The sequence below is a fragment of the Lampris incognitus genome, chromosome 5 (assembly GCF_029633865.1).
Source record: "Lampris incognitus isolate fLamInc1 chromosome 5, fLamInc1.hap2, whole genome shotgun sequence".
Taxonomy (NCBI): domain Eukaryota; kingdom Metazoa; phylum Chordata; class Actinopteri; order Lampriformes; family Lampridae; genus Lampris; species Lampris incognitus.
In genome coordinates this window covers 61,947,361-61,969,414 of record NC_079215.1, presented here as the reverse complement: position 1 = coordinate 61,969,414, position 22,054 = coordinate 61,947,361, and the positions used below count along the sequence as shown (strand labels likewise).

Genomic DNA, 22,054 nt, shown 5'->3' with positions numbered 1-22,054 from the left:
TGAGTGGAAGGGCTGAACAAAAATACCTGAGACCTATAGGGGGCACCAATCCCCCAACACACACACATACACACACACACACACACACACAAACACACACACACACACACACACACAAACTCATCGGTGGTTTAATTTATAAAGAGAGGGCGACTGAAAGAGCCAGTTGAAGCTCGTGTAAGTCGTAATTTGGTTTTAATTATGAATGCCATTACCTTAAATTATGCTTAAAGTATGCTTAAATTAAAATGTTAGATTGTCTAATTTTGGGCCATGGCAAAGTTAATGTAGTACAATTCTAATTTCTAATGCTCTAATATTTTCTTTTGTATTAGTTTTTTTATAACTGTAAGCAATATTGTATGAAAACCAAGAATAACAATAAGCAAAGAGGCAGACAATTTGACACAAATCTGATCTTATCTTTTGTGTACAAGTTGCTGAGTACATCTGAGTGACTGATTAGTGTATAGGATTTACTGCAATATATAATCCAGTAGAAGATAAACAAAAACACTTTAAAACCTGTTCTTTTACCATGCTGGTCAGGACTTGCACCTTTAAGTTATCTGAATGAATCAGACTTGTTATTGTCTGAGACAAATGTACCAAAACAGCCCAAATGTCCTCCACCTACAAAGTAAACCTTCCCACTGACTTTCTCAAGGTCGGAAATGAAATGATCACGACGCTGAAATTTTCACTGAAATCAAAAATTTGATGAAACCAAAAGGAGCACTTCCATATTCATCTTAATTAACCAACTAGCATACTGTCCACATCTACCCTCAGAAAGAAATGTAAGGTTTGCTGTTAAATGCAGACAATTTGGACACTTTGTTTGTGAAACTAGACTCCATAGTTCACAATACTGGATATACTCCAAAACCAGGACATCACCATTTGAATGATTATGACCCTCTCTTAAACGTGTTTAATGATTAAGCATAAAATACGGCAATTGCAATCTGTTAATATTTGTAAATAAGTACTCCATATTCTTTGAATACATCAGTAGCCACCTATTTCACCCGTTGCTCGTGCTATGGAGGTCTGCTTGAAGATGGGCTGTAGCAGCGTCCTTATTAATTATTCTAAATATTTTTGTATCGTCCGCAAAAATGTATGAATCAGATTGTATCACACTTGGTAAATAATTTATGTAACCTGCACAACAGGGGAATGGGCCTATGCTTGCGCAGGGACAGTTTACCGTCTAATGTCTAAGTTCAGTGGAGATTGGTGTAGGTTTTTTTCTAGACCAGATTCTAGTACTCACCCCAAAGACAACACACACACTCGTGGGTATAGTTTACAATAAAAAACAATTTATTTCAACAGCTCAAAGTCAAGTTATTTCAATATCAATACTAAATGAGATGTGTTATATATATATATTACTATATTATACTTTTTAAAAGTTCTTCCTAATATTCTATTTATTGTCTATATCTATCTATATTCTATTTTATACCCTTCTAATATATTACTTATGCAGCCATATTCTACACTAACAAATTAAACAAAATAATCCAAAATAAAGTATGAGTACACTCAAAGAAAATAATAAAGAAAAGAAAAGGGGGAATGATTCAGTCTTCCAATTTGTGCAAGGTGCAATGTCCAGATCCTACCACAATCACAGGGACAAGTTAATGTAGAGGGCGATGATGATGAATCCAAATCCAGGGCGATGATGGGGGCAATCCAAAGGGGGTATCCAAGGGTTCCAAAAGGTGTAGCAAGGGGGGATTGTTCAGGGTACTAAAAAAAAACAGTCTGCACAAAATTGTACAGATTCCTTATTAATTGCATTCTCTATCAAACAATTACAAACAAAATAAAAATACACAAATCTAGAGTCAATTCTCAGAATTAAATCATTTCCTACATATCACTAATATGCAGTTGAATGACAACAGCCTATTGCTGTAAGAACAGTTAAAAACAATGTCATCGCAGCCAGGCTGCATGACGGTCAGACGGCACTATCAACGTGAATTCACGTCCAGCTGGCTGCTATGGTTTCTATGGATGCCATGTAGCCCGAGTTGGCTCGGTGGCTAGTGGCAACAAGCATATTATTATATTAAAACGTCTAACATTCCTACATCAAATAAACCCGATGGATCGGGTGTCCTGACTGGTTTTAAAGCTCTGAATCATATGGGAAACTGCTAAGGATCATAGATATACATTTTAGCTGGGTTAGCTTAGCTTAGCAACCAATCGAAAATTGTCAGTCTTTAGATTTCAAGATTTTAAACTCTTAGCTCACCAGGATTCCAGCAGCGTACAAAACACAAGAGACAAGAGTCTTCCTTCTTCCTTCAACAGGAGATCATCTGTCTTTGGATAAAATCAAGATATCCTACGTAAATGGCTATGATTACATGGAACACAGAAAGCTGTTTACTTTTAGCTTTGGCTAGCGGCTCACCAAGGAAGCTTCGTGGGAGGGATCTTTATGTCGTAGCTCAAATGTCCTATAGTTCAAATATCCGTAGTTCAAATATCAATACTTAAAGTATCCATAGCCAAAGTTGTCTGTATTTCAAAATATCCGTATTTCTCTTCTCTTCCAGTCTTTCTCTCGTCAGATTCATTCTCTCTTCTCTATTGTTGACGGTTGTTTGTTATGGTTTAAACTCTGTAGCTCGTGTGCCTCCTAGAGGCTACTAGTGGAACTTACATATGTCACAGGGTACATGTAATCATGTGGGTTACATTTACATAGACAACAAAGAGTACAGGGCCCAACACAGAACCTTGTGGAACTCCAGAGGTCACTGGTTTCCATTTTGAAGTGGCCCCATTTACCACCACCTGCTGTTTCCTATTATGTAAAATAATCCTGTATCTCTGTCGTCTATGCCATAAGATTTGAATTTTGACAGCAGTCTTTTATGAGTAACTTTATCAAAAGCTTTTTGAAAGCCCATACAGTATATGCAATCAGCTGATTCCCCTCTATCCAAAGCTGCTGACCACTTATCAAGAACGGTAAGAAGCTGAAGTGTAGTCGATCTTCCAGATAAAAACCCATACTGCTTGTTACTAAATAGTCTGTTAGACTTCATTTGGTCAACAATATACTATGTCCTGATTAGTTTTTCCATTGTCTTACATGCTACAGATGTCAGACTAACTGGCCTGTAATTTCCTGGGAGTGACTTGTTTCCTTTTTTGAAAATTGCACTGATATGTGCCTCTTTCCAATCACAGGGTAAAGTTGATTCTTCTAATGATTTATTATGCAGCATTGTTAGAGGTTCAGTAATCACACTAATCAATTCCTTTAAGATACTAGGATGTAGCACATCTGGACGTGGTGATTTGTAGACGTTAATATCATGTAGAAGCCGTTTTATATCTTAAAAAGTTATTATAAAACATTCTGTTTGCTGAACTTCCAATCTTGGCAACTCAGGTAATCACAAATACAGGTTCGATCACCAATACACTACTGAAATAATCTGACAGTATTTCTGCTTTTTCAGTATCTGTCTGTTTTTGGGGAGTTCTTATCCTTCTGATTACTATATAAATCTCCTACTGACGTCTTAATTTTTGTCCTCTTATTAATATAATTCCAGATAACCTTTGATTTCAGTTTAGATTGTCTTGCTAAGTCTTCTTCGTATAACTTTCTTAAATAACGTGTTCTTGTTCTCACAAACTTTCTAATTCTTCAATATTGATGTTGTACCTCTGGTTTTTTACTTTTTATTGCCTTTCTCGCAAGAATATTTTTTTCTACAACTTTCCCTTTTGCAATACCGTCCAAGGGGAATTTATGCTTTTTATTCTGGGACCTGGTTTTCAGTCCAGTCAAAGATTTCCAAATCTCTACGTGCTTCCTCAAAATTCCCCTTGTTGTAATTTTTTCTTGTTGTTTCATTTCTCACCGTTTTTGTGTAACAAATGACCTTAAACATTATGACACAATGATCACTTTTACCTAAAGGGCCTAAATACTGAATGTTATCTATCATTTTATCCTCATTTGTAACTAACTATAAGATCCAACACATGTGTTGTGTCATCACCTCGCCACCTTGTTGGTTCTTGCACATGTTGAAACAGCAATGCATTCTGAATACAGTCCAGAAACCCATTATCTAGTGATGTGAGATTATCCCCCTTTGCATCATTAAAATTCCAGTCTATATTTGTCAAAATAAAATCACCCTTAATTAATTTATGTAAGTACTTTCTAGTTGACACCTCTTCCATTAGAACCAAAAGATTATTATTGTTAGTTTCTGTACCACTATCAGACCTATAAATTAAATCCACCATCAAAAACTCTTGGTTATTGCATTTGATCTCCACCAAAAAATTCTCTTCAAACTCTGTTGCTAATGCAATTTCTTTAACTTCTAATGATTTATGAATATAAAGCAGTAAACCTCTACCTCTATCTTTGTCTATATTCCTTGAAAATAAATTATAACGTTCTATATATCATCCAAATTAAATTCTGCTGGGCTCATTCTGTGCTTCTGATTTTTGGACTTAACTTCAGTAATTCCTATAATATGAATAAGAGGGAGTAATTTCAAATTCGCAGCAATAAATTCAGGCATTTTGTTATGGCGTTGCTCTGCATTTGTACAGAGACACATAATACTCTCTGAGGGTGGAGATTTACAGACATGCTGCGGTTTATCGCAAACAAGCTCATGATCAAGTCACTGGGTGTTGGGGATTCTCACCACCCTCTTCTCCTTTAAGAACTTAAAAAGGACAAGCACATAAATATATCATTACAATACGTTATAACACACCATACTTGTAACTAGAGTGAGATCTTGATATGTTATGAATTTGTTGTATGGTTATTTTGATTTAATTATCACAGGATAGGCACTCCCCTGACCGCACGTCACTGACTGCACATAAAACAACTTGTGTTGTGGTCCTTGGCTTGGTGTGCATGACATCATTTGATCCTTGGGGAAAACTACATGGGGAGCCCGGCTGTAGAGGAAGTGGCTTTACGTTTAACTGTTGTGTTATGTTTTGGATAAGACAACCAACACGGGGAGCGCTGGAAAGGATAGGGCATAGATGTTCAGATGCCAGTGGAAATCTTTATGGCAGTAAAATGCAAGGGCTCATGGGAGTTACCAGAGGTGACAGCAACAGCAGGGCACATCTGGAAATGTCCAAATTAAAGCCAGAAGATTCTGCTGTGTATGACTGTGGCAGAGTGCTACAGTATTGGTAGGGAGTGGAAGGGCTGAACAAAAACACCTTTGAGACCTGTAGGGGGCACCAAGCCCCCAACACACACACACACACACACACACACACACACACACACATTGTTGGTTTAATTTATAAAGAGAGGGCGACTGAAAGAGCCAGTTGAAGCTCGTGTAAGTCATAATTTGGTTTTAATCATTAATACCATTAACTTAAATTATCCTTAAAGTGTGCTTACATTAACATTTTAGATTGTCTAATTTTGGGCCATGACAAAGTTAGTGTCGTACAATTCTAATTTCTAATGCTCTAATATTTTCTTGTGTTTTTTTTATATAACTGTAAGCAATATTGTATGAAAACCAAGAACAACAATAAGCAAAGAAGCAGCCAATTTGTGACACAAATCTGATCTTATCTTTTGTGTACAAGTTGCTGAGTACATCTGAGTGACCCATTAGTGTATAGGATTTACTGCAATATATAATCCAGTAGAAGATAAACAAAAACACTTTAAAACCTGTTCTTTTACCATGCTGGTCAGGACTTCCACCTTTAAGTTATCTAAATGAATCAGACTTGTTATTGTCTGAGACAAATGCACCAAAACAGCCCCAATGTCCTCCACCTACAAAGTAAACCTTCCCACTGACTTTCTCAAGGTCGAAATGAAATGATCACGACACTGAAATTTTCACTGAAATCAAAGATTTGATGAAACCAAAAGGAGCACTTCCATATTCATCTTAATTAACCAACTAGCATACTGTCCACATCTACCTTCAGAAAGAAATGTAAGGTTTGCTGTTAAATGCAGACAATTTGGACACTTTGTTTGTGAAACTGGACTCCATAGTTCACAATACTGGATATACTCCAAAACCAGGACAAAACCATTTGAATGATTATGACCCTCTCTTAAACGTGTTTATTGATTAATCATAAACTACGGCAATAGCAATCTGTTAATATTTGTAAATAAGTACTCCATGTTCTTTGAATACATTATTGTCGCGGGGTGATTTTCTATGCAAAGTATACTTCCTTGTTAGTCCACTATAAGAAGTTCATACCAGGCTCTTAGTTGGACCAGAAGAAGAGCAGCTCCCAGCAGTTCAACTTCAACACAAATCATGTTGTCTGTAGCTCTGCTGCTGCTGCTGCTGGCAGCTGGATCCTGTGAGTCTCTTTGAGGGAGAAACATTCAGGACCACAAAGCTTCTTCTGTTTATCCTTTCTGCACTGAGGCACAAAGTTGAGTTTTCAACTTTTTTCTCTCTCTTCTACAGGTGTGAACAGCGAGCAGTTGAATCAACCAGCGTCTCTGACTGTCCAGCCAGGACAACCACTGACCATCACCTGTCAGGTCTCTTATTCTGTTAGTAGCTACTGGACAGGCTGGATCAGACAGCCTGCAGGAAAAGGACTGGAGTGGATTGGATATATATATACTGGGGGCACATCCTACAAAGAGTCACTAAAAAACAAGTTCAGTATCTCTTTAGCAGCTTCCAGTAAGACAGCGACTCTAACAGGACAGAATATGCAGCCTGAAGACTCAGCTGTGTATTATTGTGCCCGAGGCACACAGTAACACAAACCACTGGTAGACCTGTACAAAAACCCTCTCTGTCCCTGAACAGTTAAGAGATGATCCACCAGATGACACAACCTCAACTCACTAAAAACTTCAACCACTGTTTCCTGATGAAACTCAAAAACACCCTTTGAATAAGTGTAAAAGTAGAAAAGTGGAGGGAAAATAGCATTCTATTGAGAGTATCTAAATAAATCTATTTATGAAGAAATATCTAAAAATATTCTAATCTTATCCGTATTTACATCTTATTAATATTCAACTAAATGGTTGCCATATTGGGACTATAAGAAACTTTATATTTTGCTCTACATTATGTATTTATGTTGTTTGGAAATTATAAAATAAACACCACAGTAACAGTAGTGATAGACAATGTCCAGCAAGAAAGAGTATATGAAAATAAATGTCTAGGTGTGATACTAGACCACAACATCTGCTGGAAACCTCACGTAACATATGTGTGAGCAAAGCTGGCAAGGAGCATTGCAGTCATGAGAAAAGCAAGACACATTCTGGATCATAAGTCATTGTACACTCTGTATTGTTCATTTATTTTACCATACCTGATCTACTGTGTGGAGGTATGGGGTAACACCTACAACACCAACCTACAACCATTATGTACACTACAAAAAAGAGCCATAAGGACAGTTAATAATGTAGGATATCATGAACACACCAACAAGCTATTTTTAAAGTCAAGTGCCTTGAAGTTCAGGGATTTAGTAGAATTTAACACAACACAAATAATGTTCAAAGTAAGAAACAATCTACTACCGAGCAATGTACAACAAATATTCTCAGATAGAGAAGGGGAATATAATTTGAGAGGGAAATTAAACTTCAAGACATTATTGTTTGTACAGCTTTGAAGAGCATGGGCATTTCTATCTGTGGGGTAAAGTTGTGGAGCAGTGTGAGCATGGAACTCAAACAACGTACAAACACTACACAGTTCAAGAAGAAGCACCAAGGTGTGATTATCAAGAGATATAGGCATGATGAAGAGATGTGCTACCTGTCTAAGCTTTACTGATCTCCAAACAGCAAACACTCCTAATAAAATGTTTATATTAGTGTATATCTGGGTTGTTTTATATCTTCCATCCATCCATCCATTATCCAAACCGTTTATCCTGCTCTCAGGGTCACGGGGATGCTGGAGTCTATCCCAGCAGTCATTGGGCGGCAGACGGGGAGACACCCTGGACAGGCCGCCAGGCCATCACACAGGGCCGACTGTTACGGCCACGGGTGTGTCCGTGTCCGTATAGTTGTGTGTTGTGTTGCCTCCTGTATCTAACCCTCCCTCTGACTCTACAACCAGGTATCCTCCAGGTGCTCCTCCTCACCTCACCAACCGGGCAACAAATCGTCCAGTTCCATCAGCTGTCCAGTGTCCCATGTAAACCCCCCCCCCCCCACGTGTCTTCAGGTCCCCGGCCAGCTGGTTTAGTTTGTGTGATTTTCTTTTGTGTGTTGTAGCTACTTTGTGTTTATGTCTTTGTCTCTGTAGCTACTTTGTGTTTGTAATGTCTGGCCCGTTTTCATTTAAGTTTTGCATTGTTTAAATCTTGAGTATTTTGAGTTGTGTTTAGCCTTTAATTTGTTTAGTTCTCTTGGGCAAGGGGGTCAAGGTAAGATGCCCATGAGCAAACCCCCCATCACGTAGCTTACCTCTGTTAGACACACTAGGTTAGCAGTGGCTGCCACTTTTTGTCTTTAGGCTTGGTGCTTTTCAGCACTGTCGGGGGGGGGGGGGTTACTTTTGTTAGTAGTGTATTGTTTTGGCAACCGTTCGGTTCCCTTGTCCTGTCATGGTGCTAATAAATATTTATATTTTATTATATATAAACGTTTATGTCTCATGTGTTGCACCTTCACCTCAATGTTACCCAGTACACTAATTGTTGCACCCTCATCGGACCGAGGGACGTGACACACACACACACACACACACACACACACACACACACACACACACACACACACACACACACACACACACAATGAGGAGCGGAATATCAACACAAATACAGGAGAAAAGGTTTTAATACATTGCAGTACAGCCCCGTTTCGTGCGTCGCGCACTCATTAGCAGCTGGCGAGTGCGCGACGAACGAAACGGCTGTACTGCAATGTATTAAAACCTTTTCTCCTGTATCTGTGTTGATATATACAGTGCTGCTTGAAAGTATGTGATCCCCTTGAGCAGTTTAGATGTTTCTGTTGTTTTACCATGATTTTCTTATTCTATCATCCCCAGTTTTTATGTATGAAATGTCAGATATATGTTTATCAGTTGCATGTACTTGTTTAGTGGGACTTGTTTAAGTAGCCCAAAAACTACATGAAACATGGAATTAGTGTATGTGCAAAAGTAAGTGAACCCCCAGCTGCACTGGTTAAGTCAAGCAGGTAACAGACTGAGGTGAAACACATTTGGGTGCTTAATTAATCATTTAAGCAGGCCAATGAAATGAGACATCCTTGGGAAAGGGTTTGGCCTGCACTAATTAAAAGACAGAGGAAACCAACCAAACCACTGTGGTCCCATACAAATCAACAATGCCGAGAGCAAAGGAGATATCCGAGGACATGAAGAAGAAGGTAGTGACAGCCCATCAGTCTGGGGAGGGATATAAGACCATCTCCAAAAGATTCCAGCTCCATCCATCTACTGTAAGACAAATAATTTACAAATGTAGGGCCTTCAACATGACAGCAACTCTGCCTAGAAGTGGACGCCCATCAAAAATATCACCCAGAAGCACCAGAAAAATAATAAATCAGGTAAAGGCCAACCCACACATCACCTCTAGAGAGTTGCAGAGCTCTCTGGTAGCATCTGGGACAAATGTGCATGCGTCTACAATCAGACGGAAATTGAATAGCCATGACATTCATGGGAGGGTTGCTAGAAGGAAGCCTCTGCTCTCAAAAAAGAACAAAGCTGCCCATTTCAACTTTGCCAGAGAGCACTTGGACAAACCAGAGACCTTCTGGAAGTCCATTCTCTGGACAGACGAGTCCAAAATAGAATTATTTGGTCACAATCAAAACCAACATGTTTGGAGAAAAGCCAACACTGCATAAGAACCTCCTCCCAACAGTGAAGCATGGTGGTGGAAATGTGAAGGTCTGGGGCTGCTTTTCTGCTTCTGGACCTGGACGACTCCATATTATCCAAGGAACCATGAATTCTCCGGCATATCAACAAATTCTTGACCAGAATCTCCTGCCATCAGTCAGGGAGTTGAAGCTGGGACGAAAATGGATTATGCAACAAGACAATGACCCAAAGCATTCCAGCAAAACTACAAAGGAACGGCTTCAGAGAAAGAGGATTCGTACTCTGTATAGGCCCAGTCAAAGTCCGGATCTTAATCCAATTGAAATGTTGTGGTGAGACCTGAAGAAGTTGGTACATACCAGATGTCCCTCCAACCTCTCACAACTGGCTGAGTTCTGCAAGGAGGAGTGGGCAAAAAGCCCCATAAGCAGATGCAAGAGACTGGTTAGTGGTTACAGAAGACGTTTGGTTGAAGTAATGGCTGCAAAAGGAGGAGCCACAAGCTACTAATACAAGGGTTCACATACTTTTGCACATGTTAAATTTTCAGTTTTTGTGAAATAAACTACCTTTGTTGAATTAAATAATGAAAATATATCTCTTTGTGTGTGTGTGTCCATTATTTGGAAGGTGTGCTTTACAAATTGGGATTTGGATGTATGTGTAATAAGCTTATTTTAATGTTTTTTACAAAAACAGTGACCATGTCTGGAGGGTTCACAAACTTTCAAGCAGCACTGTATATATGGCAGTGACTTCGGTGGACAGCTTGGGGATGTGGAGTGGGAGATACAGGCTTTGCCTCCCGGCTGCGACGGTTCCCTCCATCGGAAGCGCTCCCCAGTCGGAAAACTAGAGTGGGGTGTAACCGCAGTGAGACTGCCACCCAGCCAACCGACCATATCCCCCATTGAGAACTCTTCCCAGATCGGCAGAGTGGGCCACGCACACGGTCTCTATCTTTGCTGCTCCATTGATGGACACCACTACTGGGCCATTGTGGACAAAGGGTCCACCATCTCCATTGTGCATCCAGGGGTGCTGCCAGAGACAGAGTGGAGGCCCACCACCTGTAAAATCAGAACTGTGACTGGGGAACTAACCAGCATGCTGGGGAAGAGAGCACTGCAGGTGCAGGCAGGGAAAGCCGCAGCCAACCACGAGTTTTGGTTGGCTGAAATACAAGACCCTGCTTCATCGGGCTGGACTTGCTGACTCGCTGGGGGGCTCTGGTCAATGTGTCGAGTAATGCCATTCACCTCGGCACAGAGACCTCTCTGGACGGTGCCGGAGGGCCAGGGAAGGTGGGATGTATCCACATCCAGCCAACTCCACCTGTCACCACGCCGCCGCCGCCCCCACCCCCACCCCCACTGTCACCACCACTGCCACCCAAGGTGATGACGACACTGCCCGGCCCACCAGCAATGACGACAACCCCTTTTGAGGCTACCATTCCTCAGACACCCTCATCGGACACTGTTGCCACCATCCAGGATCTGTATCAGCGGAGCAGTGAAGGGCTGGACCCTCAGCAGAGCCAACAGCTGAGAGACCTGCTCCAACAGTTCACTGAGATTTTCGCTGCACACGAGGAGGAGTGCATCCAGACCAACCTGGTGCAGCAAACAATTGACACTGGCACAACTCTGCCCATTAGACTGCGACCCTACTGGTTAGCGCTTGCCAAGCGTGAAGCTGCAGAGAGGATGAGTCTAGAGATGGCTGCGGCCGGGATGATAGAGCCATCCAACCGCCCTTGGGCCGCCCCTGCCATCCTGGCCAAAAAGAAGGATGACACCTGGAGGTTCTGTCTGGACTTTCGTCAACTGAATAATGCAACTTGTAAGGACTCCTACCCCTTGCACTGCATTGACGACGCTCTGGACCACATCGCAGGGTCGCAGTGGTTCAGCTCACTTGACATACGGAGCGGTTACTGGCAGGTGGAGCTGGCACCAGAAGCCAGACCCAAGACAGCCTTCACCATCGGCCAGGGACTCTGGCAGTTTCGCGTGATGCCCTTTGGTCTCTGCAATGCCCCCGCCACGTTCGAGAGACTAATGGAGAGGGTGCTGGCTAACATCCCCCACAACCGGTGCGTGGTTTACCTTGATGACCTTCTGGTTCATGCCGCTGACTTCGAGCTGGCCCTAGAGAACATCCGTCAGGTCTTCCAAGCCATTCAGGGGGCGGGTCTGCGCCTGCACCCCAAGAAATGCAACCTCCTTTGACGTGAGACCAAGTTTTTGGGGCATGTGGTGGGGACAGAGGGCATGGCCCCTGATCCTACTAAGGTGGAGGAGAAATGGTCAGTTCCGCGAAACGTCAGCGAGGTGCGCAGCTTCACGAGGCTCGTCTCCTACTTCCGACGTTTTGTCCGCAACTTTGCCTCCATTGTCAGTCCCCTACAACGTCTCACCGAGAAGGGACGGGAGTTCAACTGGATCGACAACTGTGCAGCCGCCTTTGCGCGGCTCCGCACCGCCTTGATCACTGCACCCATCCTGTCCCTTCCTGATTCTAAGTGCCGCTTCATTGTGGACACAGACGCCAGAGATGTGGGGCTGGGGGCCGTCTTGTCTAAGGAGGTTTGCTGGGAGAGAGAGAGTGGTGGCCTACTACAGTCGTGCCTTGAGCTGCCCCGAACGCAATTACTGCGTTACACGATGCGAGCTCCTGGCGGTAGTCGCGGTGTTCGATCATTTTCGCCCCTATCTCTGTGGCCAGGCCTTTCTCCTGCAGACGGATCATGCGGCCCTGATCTGGCTGCTCAGCTTTAAGGAGCCCGAAGGCCACGTGGCTAGGTGGATTGAGGAGCTGCAGAGCTACGTTTTCGAGACCCAGCACCGAGCCGGGCACCTGCACAGCAATGCAGTTGCCCTCTCCCGTCATCCCTGCAAGGACTGCAGACACTGTGAGTGCCAAGAGGAGCAAGACAAAGCAATCCTCCAAGTGTCCACCATGTGGCAGGTTGAGCCAGAGGAGGCGTGGCTGATGGCAATTGACAACCAGGAGTGGCAAGCAGCACAGGATAGTGGGTCGACACCAAGGCACGCCCCCACTGGCAAGCTGTCTCTGCCATGTCAGTGGAGACCAAGGCCTACTTTTCCCAGTGGGCCACCTTGGACTGTAGTACCGGGTCTGGCAAGCGCCGGGCCGGGGAAGAAGTGTGTGGCAGTTATTGGTGCCCAAGGACTAGCGTCAACGAGTGCTACGGGTGGCCCACGGCTCGGTGGGGGCGGGTCACTATGGGGTGGCCAAGACGCTGAACAAACTGCGCTAACGGTTCTACTGGGCCGGATGCAGGTATGACACTGAACTTTTTGTGCACTGTTGTGATGCCTGCACCACCAAGAAAGGACCAACCAGACGCTCTCATGCCCCTCTACAATAATACCAGGTGGGGGGCCCCATGGAGCGGGTCGGTGTTGACCTTCTTGGCCCATTTCCCACCACAGACAATGGAAACCGCTACGTCCTTATGGCCATGGACTACTTTACCAAATGGCCTGAGGCGTATGCGGTCCCAGACCAGAGCGCTGCCACTACAGCCGAGTGGCTGGTGTGTGAGATGTTCTGTCGGTCAGGGGCGGAACTTCGAGGCACAGGTGTTCGCTGAGGTGTGTCAACGCATGGGGGTGAAGAAGACCAGGACAACGACCCTCCACCTCCAGAGCGACAGACTGGTGGAGAGGTTCAATCGTACGCTCACAACACAACTTGCTATTGTCACCTCACGGCACCAGCGAGACTGGGACTGTCATCTCCCCCTGGTCCTGTGGCCGTACCGGTCGGTAATACAAGAAAGTACTGGGTGTTCACCGGCCGCGCTCATGTTCGGGAGAGAACTGCGGACCCCTGTGGACTTAGCCTTTGGCACGCCCCCTGGCACTGACCTTCCCAAGATATCTGGCTTCGAGTACCTGCGGGACCTCCAACAACGTCTGGCCAAGGCACACGAGTTTGCTCGGCAAACAAAAGCGGGCGTATGACACTCGTTGACAGGGCCGCTCCTTTACCCCAGGAGCGAAGGTGTGGGTCTTCAACCCAACTCGGAAGAGAGGAGTCTCCCCCAAGCTCGCCAGCCAGTGGGTGGGGCCCTGTGAGGTGTTGGAGCAGCTTTCGGGTGTTGTGTACCGGGTGAAAATGTGTGTCCGGGGGCGGGTGGTAGTTCTGCACCGGGACCGTTTGGCACCTTACCGCCCCTTGGCTGAAGAACCTGCAGATCAGCTTAGCCGACCCGGGACGGTCCCTCCTACACCCACAGGCCCTACCAACCGGACGGACAGTGGGGAACAGGGACCCGTGCCTTCCCCTTCGCTATAGGGACTTTGTTGTCGGCTGAGGACAGGCGACACGCTGGAGGGGGTAATGTAGTGAAGAGGCTACCCCGTTAGAATTGTGCCCTCCTGTTTTACCCATCAGGCACTGCGTTCAGATGGTCAGTTATGTTATTAAATGTTTTGCAAGTGTTTTATGTGGTTTTATGTGTTTATTTGATTCCTATTTAGTGTGGTATAATTGTAGTTATCGTTCTGTTATGTTGTGTAACGTTGGTACTGAAACCATGATCAACATTGTTGTTCAGGTAGATGACCCCCATGTATTGTTTCGTTTTCTGTCAAGTTCCCGTCTGCGTGAGTTCAATATAGGAGACTGAAAGGTTACCTTTGTCACTATTTTCACATTCGCCATAAAATAAATACAACTTTTAAAACAAACACTCAACGGCCGGGAAAGTGCTCAACAAATAAAGAGGAAAATAACTCAGTGGGTCAAGCAAATTCTTTATGAGACAGTACAAGTCTGTATCATGCCATAAGCAGCCAGCTGTCAATAAAGCTCCTCGGGAAAGGACCTTTCCAGCTTTGACAGCTGTTTGTTGCATAAGCGGCCTCAATTCCTCTACATAGCATTTATAAAAGAAGAAGAAGGAGCAGAAGAAGAAGAGAAGCGGGGAGACGAGAGATTCAAGGCCGGTGAAGAGGAGATAGTTGGAAAACGTAGCAAACGTCAGTTTTATAATTTACAAGTTTAATCGCACAATATTCGAAGGCGTAAGCTGTAAGTGTGATACCGGTGGATGTGAAGTGGACGTCGGTTAGATGTTGCTGCGTCCTTCTCCAGTTCGCCGTGACTCGTTAGCCAGCTAGGTAGCTAAGCTAGCAGCTGCTATAGTAGCCTTGTTTGCTAGTTCCGTGAACATACGCAGCTGTTAAAAGAAGACTCGTACGGGATCAGACACACCAGAGAGCGGGTGGGCCGCCGCCAGGGTTTGCTCCCCCTTCCTCCGGCTACGTGGGGTTCTCACGCTGGAACAAGTCACCAGCAGCAGGCCTTTGTCTCGTCCCCACCGCGCCTGCTGGGCCATTCGTGCGCAGCGCCACGTCCTGACCATTGCGGAACTGCCCTTCTCCTGACCTGAGTGAGTACGTTTGTCCGTTTAGCTCGCAAGAGGGACGGTAACATCGGTGGGACACGTGAAACCAGACCTGCAGCGAGGGTGGGTTGTTGAGGACCTCTTCATTAGTTTGATAGATGCCGGCTTTAGTTTAGTTCATGTTTAATGTGCTTGGTTTGGAATACTGAAAAAGGTCCCTACTTTAATTTTGTATTTGAACCGTATTGAGCTTGATATAGTGAAAGTGCACTATTTATTTTGTTTTATTTTGTTTTGTTGTGTTGGTTTTTGTTGTTGTTGCAATAACTAAACATTTCGAGTTGCAACTTTGTCTTGTTTGATTATTCATCTAAAGGTTATTAATTTCATGGGAATTTGTATATTTACGGAACCCAAACTAAGATTAATGTAAATTGGATTACAGTGAGAGAACCCCCCCCTCCTCCTCCTCCTCCTCCTCCTCCTCCTCCTCCTTCTTCTTGTATTTAATGGCGGGTGGCAACTAGCGTTTAAAGTGCATTACTGCCACCTACTGTGCTGGAGTGTGGGCCAGAATATTAAAGGATGAAAGGCAAGAGAGAGAAAAAAAACCCTAATAACAATAAATAATTATAGCGCTAGATCCTCTTCATTATGCCAATTTCTTTTAAGAACACAAACTGGCTTATATTTCTCCCCCTCAATGCTGAATACATTTTTAAGATTAAATACTCCCACCCAAATGTCTTGAGTTCCTTCTTCAGCTTTTCTCTGTGTGTTGAGTATTTCTGGCAGTGAGTGAGAGAACCTAGGGGGGAATTATCAGTCTACGTCACTCTAACGTCACGCAGGTTCTACTGCGCATGTCGGCTGCAGCAAGGAAGCGGCCGGCATCATCATGTTGTGTTGTGCAGTCGGTTGCCAGAATCATTTTGACAAACAAAACGCTCAAGTTTTACCGAATTCCATCAACTCACACCCCTTTTAAGACTAACCGGAGACGTCTTTGGTTGCAAGCAACCAGAAGAGGCGATTGGAGCGAGGAACTAATTAAAAATGCCTACATTTACAGTGATCACATCATAACAGGTAAGTTAACGTTAGGCCTCAGCTAACAGGCTAATCAGACATAACGTTACATCGCTCGTTTTAACTTAGAACAACAAACGTTAAATAATGTAATTATTGAGTCATGTGCATATATAACTAACAATGTTTGCAAGCAATAGAGTAATTAAGTTCAAGTTTGAGTTGAACTAGCTTAGAAGCTAGTGTACCTTGGTTCAATTTTGCTAAAGTTGTGTTGTTAGTAACTGTTAACGTAGTAATGGTAGGCCAATGACCTGTTTTGGTGTGTTAACGTTACTGTAAGTTACTGTTAGTCACACTTTATTTGTACAGAAGAGGCATCTGAGGACTTCGACAGTCCTGACTTTGCCCCGTCTGTCGTCTACTCAACCCAGTCCAGCAAAGGTGATGCAAAACATGAAAGGTAAATATGGTCACTTCCTTGTGATTTGTTGTTCACTGTGATCACCCATCGTGACTCGAAGTAGCATAACTCGAAGTAGTCGAAATGAAGAAATGGTGAGTAATTTAATGTAGCTATATTTTTGTAAGGATTATCTGTTAGGCCAGGTAGTTTCTGTTATGTATTTATTATCTCATGAAGCCCTTTGAGGTGTGCTATGTGATTTCCACTGACTTGAATTGAGGATGTGATAAACCTGTGGTCAGCTGAGTAAATTAACTGTTTTTGTACTAACTGCTTGCTCTCTTCTGTGTGTATTGGATATGAGAGAAAAAGTAGAAGGGATAACCCCCCCCCCCCCCCCCACAGACAGCCAGACAATAGACATAAGTCCATAGAAGTTGTTTATGAGGCTGCATCGGAATCCACACGCGCTTCCCTCTCCCCAAATGATTGCGGAATGGAGCCTGGTGCTGGTCCTTGCACGGGTAAGAGCTTCTAACATCTTAACTATTGTACAGTAGGACATTCACTACCAGGATTAATCAGGTTGTCCTTGTTTATATATTTGTTGTGAAAAAGTATTTGGCCATGATTCTGTTTGGCACACTCTGAATGATCACCCAGAGTATAGCCGTTTCCCAGATATGAAAAATAGGACTGTGAAATTTCTATTTATCTTTGTAGCTAATCTCTTTTTCAGAAGCCACGGTCCCGAAGGCTCTCCATGATGACCTCAAACAGAAGTACAACCAACTTTCTACCGAATGTGATAACCTGCGTTTGGACATCAACAAACTCAAAGCCGAGAATGAACAACTAAATGCAACACTCAGGAACACACAGTTTTCCTTTAGCGCTATCAAATGCAAAGCAGCACAGGTTCTGTTTTTCACAAGTCTGACCAGTGTCATTTTTGAGTGGTTGCTCCAAATAGTTAAAGACAGTGTTGAGGTTGTGCGTGGCTGTCTGACCCTCGAGGACCATCTATTGGCTATCCTGATGAAACTCTGATTAGGGCTCAGCAACAAGGGTATTGCATTCAGATTTAATGTTACTGAATGTACCCCAACTTCAATTGAGGACTCATCTGAAAAAAATGGGTAAAATTGATCACAATCAATCTGACGTGACAAACTCCATGCTCCTTGCCACAATTGAACAGATTGGTGAAAGACAGAACAAGTTTCTAGAGAGGCTGCCATCAATCGAAGCTACTGGGGAGGCCAATACCAAGACCATCCAGGATCTTACCGCCTTGGTGTATGAGACAGGAGAGCAGGCAGGTGATGCTGGCAATAAAGTTGCTATTCTAGAAGAGAAGTTAAAAAGTTGGAGGGAGTGAACAAAAAGCTTCAGGACCGAGTGGACGAATTGGATGCCTCCAAAAGACGATGGAACCTACGAATATCAGGTATCCCAGAGCGCGAAGGAGAAAATGTGAAAATGTCTATGATTGGTGTATTTACATGTGTGTGTCCCCTGGATTAGCCGACACCCTTCAGGAATCCGTTGGTGTCGTCCATAGACTGGGACCAAAGAATGGTAATGGGCAGCCACGGCGCATCATTCTTCAATTCACCTCACGGTCTTGCCGCGATCGCATTTAGAAAGATGCCAAGAACTCTGAAGCGCTCAAACAAAAGAAGATCAGGATCATGGAAGACCTAACTCAGCGTACAAAGGATGACCAAAGCAAACTATGGCCGCTCTTGGAGCAAGCAAGGGAGGAAGGAAAGCAGGCTGGCTGCAGTGGTCCTTATGCGATCATCCCTGGGAAAAGAGTCTCGGCAGACGATATCTAACCTTTTTATGGCTTCTGACTTCAAATGATGAACAAATGTTCTAGTTATTACTACTTGGTGCGCAGGTAAATTTTCAAACCCAATGTTGTTTAGTATGCCTCTCACATGCTAATAAGTTCCATGTTGTGCTGGTTTGGGTTTAAAGGATTTCTCGCTCCCCTTCACTTGCTTGCTTTACCTCTTGAGTGCAAAACAATGGGGGTGCGTTATTGTATGTTCAGTTCCATTGTCACTTATAAAAAAATCTTAATCTCCCTTTATAATGTAGCAAGCTCTTGATTAAGTTTATCCCCTTGCACTGTGGGTCTGGGGGTTGAGTTTACTTGAGGGGCCGATTGCACGGGGGGGGGGTTGAATTAATTTAATTGTGTCAAGTTATGTGAAATTATTTTATGTTAAATTAATTTGGCGCAGTTGGATTCATTTGCTTGCTTTTCCCGGGTGTGGTCGGTTTCCTGGTTATTGTTTTTTTTTTTTGGTGGACTTGGCTTTTAGAATTTACAGTGTAAGTTTTAGGGTGATTAAAAAAATATATTTATTTTTGGGTCCATGTTGAGATAGCCCACTGCTGACAAAGTTATTGTTTTTGAAAGGGTATAAGATTAAGTTATATTTTGCGCTTTGTTTTTTCTCTTTCTCTAACTCTCAAACTTAAACATATTCCATATCTACCAAAAGGGTAGGTTTTTTTTAATTCTTTTTTCATTCAATTCAATTTCATATTGTTCCATTTGTAATATTAATTTTTCTTGTTTTTCTCTTAATGTGCGGGGGATTCGTGAAGTCACTAAATGCAAAGCTTTGTTTTTATTTTGCAAATCTTAGAAAAGGGATATTTACTTTTTACTGGAAACTCACATAAAAAATTCTGGCGAAGTCAGTGGGGAGGTAAAATATTGTTTTGTTATGGGTCAAATCACTCTGGTGGGGGAGCAATTTTATTTGATGGCAACTTTAGCGGAAGCTCAGTTGAAACACATTTTCCTAGGGAAGGAAGATGGATAATTTGGTTTTACAAATTGAGGATTCTTTCTTTATTTTAGCAAATATTTATGAGTTTAATAGATCTCCTTTGAACATTTTACTACCTGAGAATGTATCCACCAAAATGTCTTCCTTAAAACAAAAATATGTCTCTGTCTCAGTAATTGCAGGTGGGGACTTAAATGAGGCACCCAATTTATATTTAGACAGACTCCCCCCAAGAGATAGTGTGAACAACCTTTATCCAGTAATTCGTTTTGTTGGAAACCTTTCCTTGTTAGATACTTATAGATGTACTCATCCAACCAATATGGATTCATTTACATGGTTTAAGAAAGATTTATCAAAGAAATCACGGATAGATTTTTGGCTTATATGTGGTTGTCTTACACCCTTGCTACTTTCCAGTGAAATCTCTCATGCTCCCTTAACAGATCATGCCTACATTGACCTTGTTATTTCTAATTCAGCTAATAGACGGCGTAGACATCCGGGGTGTTGGAAATTGAACCGCTCGCTCTTACAGCAGCCTTCTTACTGTGAAAATATTAGGAAAAAAATAATAGTATTTAAGAATATATCTCCTGTTTTGAAATAGGAACTATTAAAATTTGAATGCCGTATTGTTTTGTAAATAAAGCAAAGAACTCTCAAAAACGAATGCTTCTAGAAATTCCAACATTTTAAAGGAAATAAGTTCCATGTTATATTTAGATCAACCCACTGAAGATCATAAACAACTATATTCACTACAGGAGAATCTGAATTATCTTTATGTTGAGAAAGCAAAAGGTGCCTTCATAAGGTCCAGGGCAAAGTGGCTAGAATTTGGAGAAAATAATTCTGCTTACTTTTTTTTAAATTAGAGGAAAAAAAGACGTGAAAACAAAAAATATCATCTCTCTATATCAATGGAGTCTTAATTAGTGAATAATCTTCAGTTTGCTGCATTTGTTTCTAGTTTCTATCAAAATATGTACATTAAGTCCTTTACCCCACTTAATTGCAAGTCCTTCTTTGATAAAGTTAAATCATTTATCCCTAGAATTAGTCAGTGTTGACTTTTGTGAGTGCCCACATAATTTAGAAGAATTAGATGAAGTAGTCAAAAAGGACCCCCCTTAATGAAAGCCCTGGCCCTGACGGTCTACCCCTGGAGTTTTACAAAACTGTCTCGGATGATACTAGAGAGCTGGTTTTAGATTTGTTTGAGGAATGTTCCTAAAAGGGTGAGCTGTCTGAGTCAATGAAGCAAGGATTTATTACATTAATACCAAAACCTAACAAAGATATTCTATTTTTAGATAATTGGCATCCATTAACAATGCACAACTCAGATTACAAATGGTTTGCTGCATTATTTGCCGATAGATTAAAGCCTTGTTTGGAAGAAATAATTTCTGTTACACAGTCAGGCTTCATGAAAGGTAGACACATCGCAAACAATATCCGCCTGGTCCTGGATATTATCGACAATCCAGATCTAATCCATGACGATGCTATTATACTATTCCTAGTGTAGCTCTCTCCACGACAACATGGACACAGGTCGGTTCTTTGAAACGGGCGTTTATTGCTTGGACACGTCTTGTTTCTCTGATACATCCACGCCTTAGTCACTCCCGTTTCAAAGAACCGACCTGTGTCTGTGGTGTCGTGAACAGAGATACAGTGAGAACTCGTTGGCCGCTTGTCATGAAAAGAGGTTCTTACGTCCTTGGGAGTCTTTTGAAAGATTCTCTTGACTGTCTGCTTTGGCTTCAGATGTCAGTAATTGACCTTTAACATAATATATGCAGCACTTGAAAACCTTTTATTCTAAGAAATAAAACATGGTTCGTCAGCAATGGCAAGAAAAGCATTTCTCTCATCGTAGATGTTAGGACCCAAGTATTGTGTAAGGCTGCCCTTTATATGCCTGAGCGTGCGACTTATTGTATTTTCATTGTCACACTTACGCTGCCACCAAAATCACTCATTAACTTGGACTGTGGGATTTACTTTTAAACAAAGATTATGAAAGGAATTTATCAAATGGTTTAAGTCTGAATGAATTTGACTTTAAGTATGTGATTTAGTTGGCTTCAAGTAAGGTAACTACCGTGTGAATAGGTCTTTCGAGGTGAACTGATCCAGTAAGTGGTTTTCCCTTATCTAGTGTAGTGTCACTGATTAGTAGCTTCAGTTTTGTCTTGACTGCATGAGCATGGGCTTTGCGAACCTCAGGGTCAGTCATTTCTACTTCTCCCGCCATTTCCTCTTCATGTGGAAGATTCTGCTGCCAAAGAAAGTCGGGCCCTTTCAACCAATTAGACTCTTTCAGCTTGAACTGAACTTCGTTTATCATCTGGGAGATTAGGCTGTCCGTCTTGAAAGGAAGTGGGAGTTTGTAGTGGCTGTCTTCCTTCTGCCTTATATTTTCTTTCACTTTGGACAAGAAGAGAAGGTCTTCCTGAGAAATTGGATTATCATCTGCAGTGATATCTGTGAAATCAGATTCGAGAGCCTTGATTATGTCTGTTGGATT

General features: G+C 42.6%; 1 protein-coding gene and 1 gene segment (V, D, J or C); both read left to right on the top strand.

Annotated features, from left to right (window-relative positions):
- LOC130113067 (uncharacterized) overlaps positions 1-22,054 on the top strand; it is a 1,140,561-nt gene that overhangs the window by 556,627 nt on the left and 561,880 nt on the right. The gene's annotated exons all lie outside the window — the stretch shown is intronic.
- The window catches only part of LOC130113253 (Ig mu chain C region membrane-bound form-like), a 61,427-nt gene continuing 45,717 nt past the window's right edge, over positions 6,345-22,054 (top strand). Inside the window, 2 exon segments of the C gene segment in view lie at positions 6,345-6,390; positions 6,501-6,801. Of these exon segments, the coding sequence occupies positions 6,345-6,390; positions 6,501-6,801 (347 nt within the window).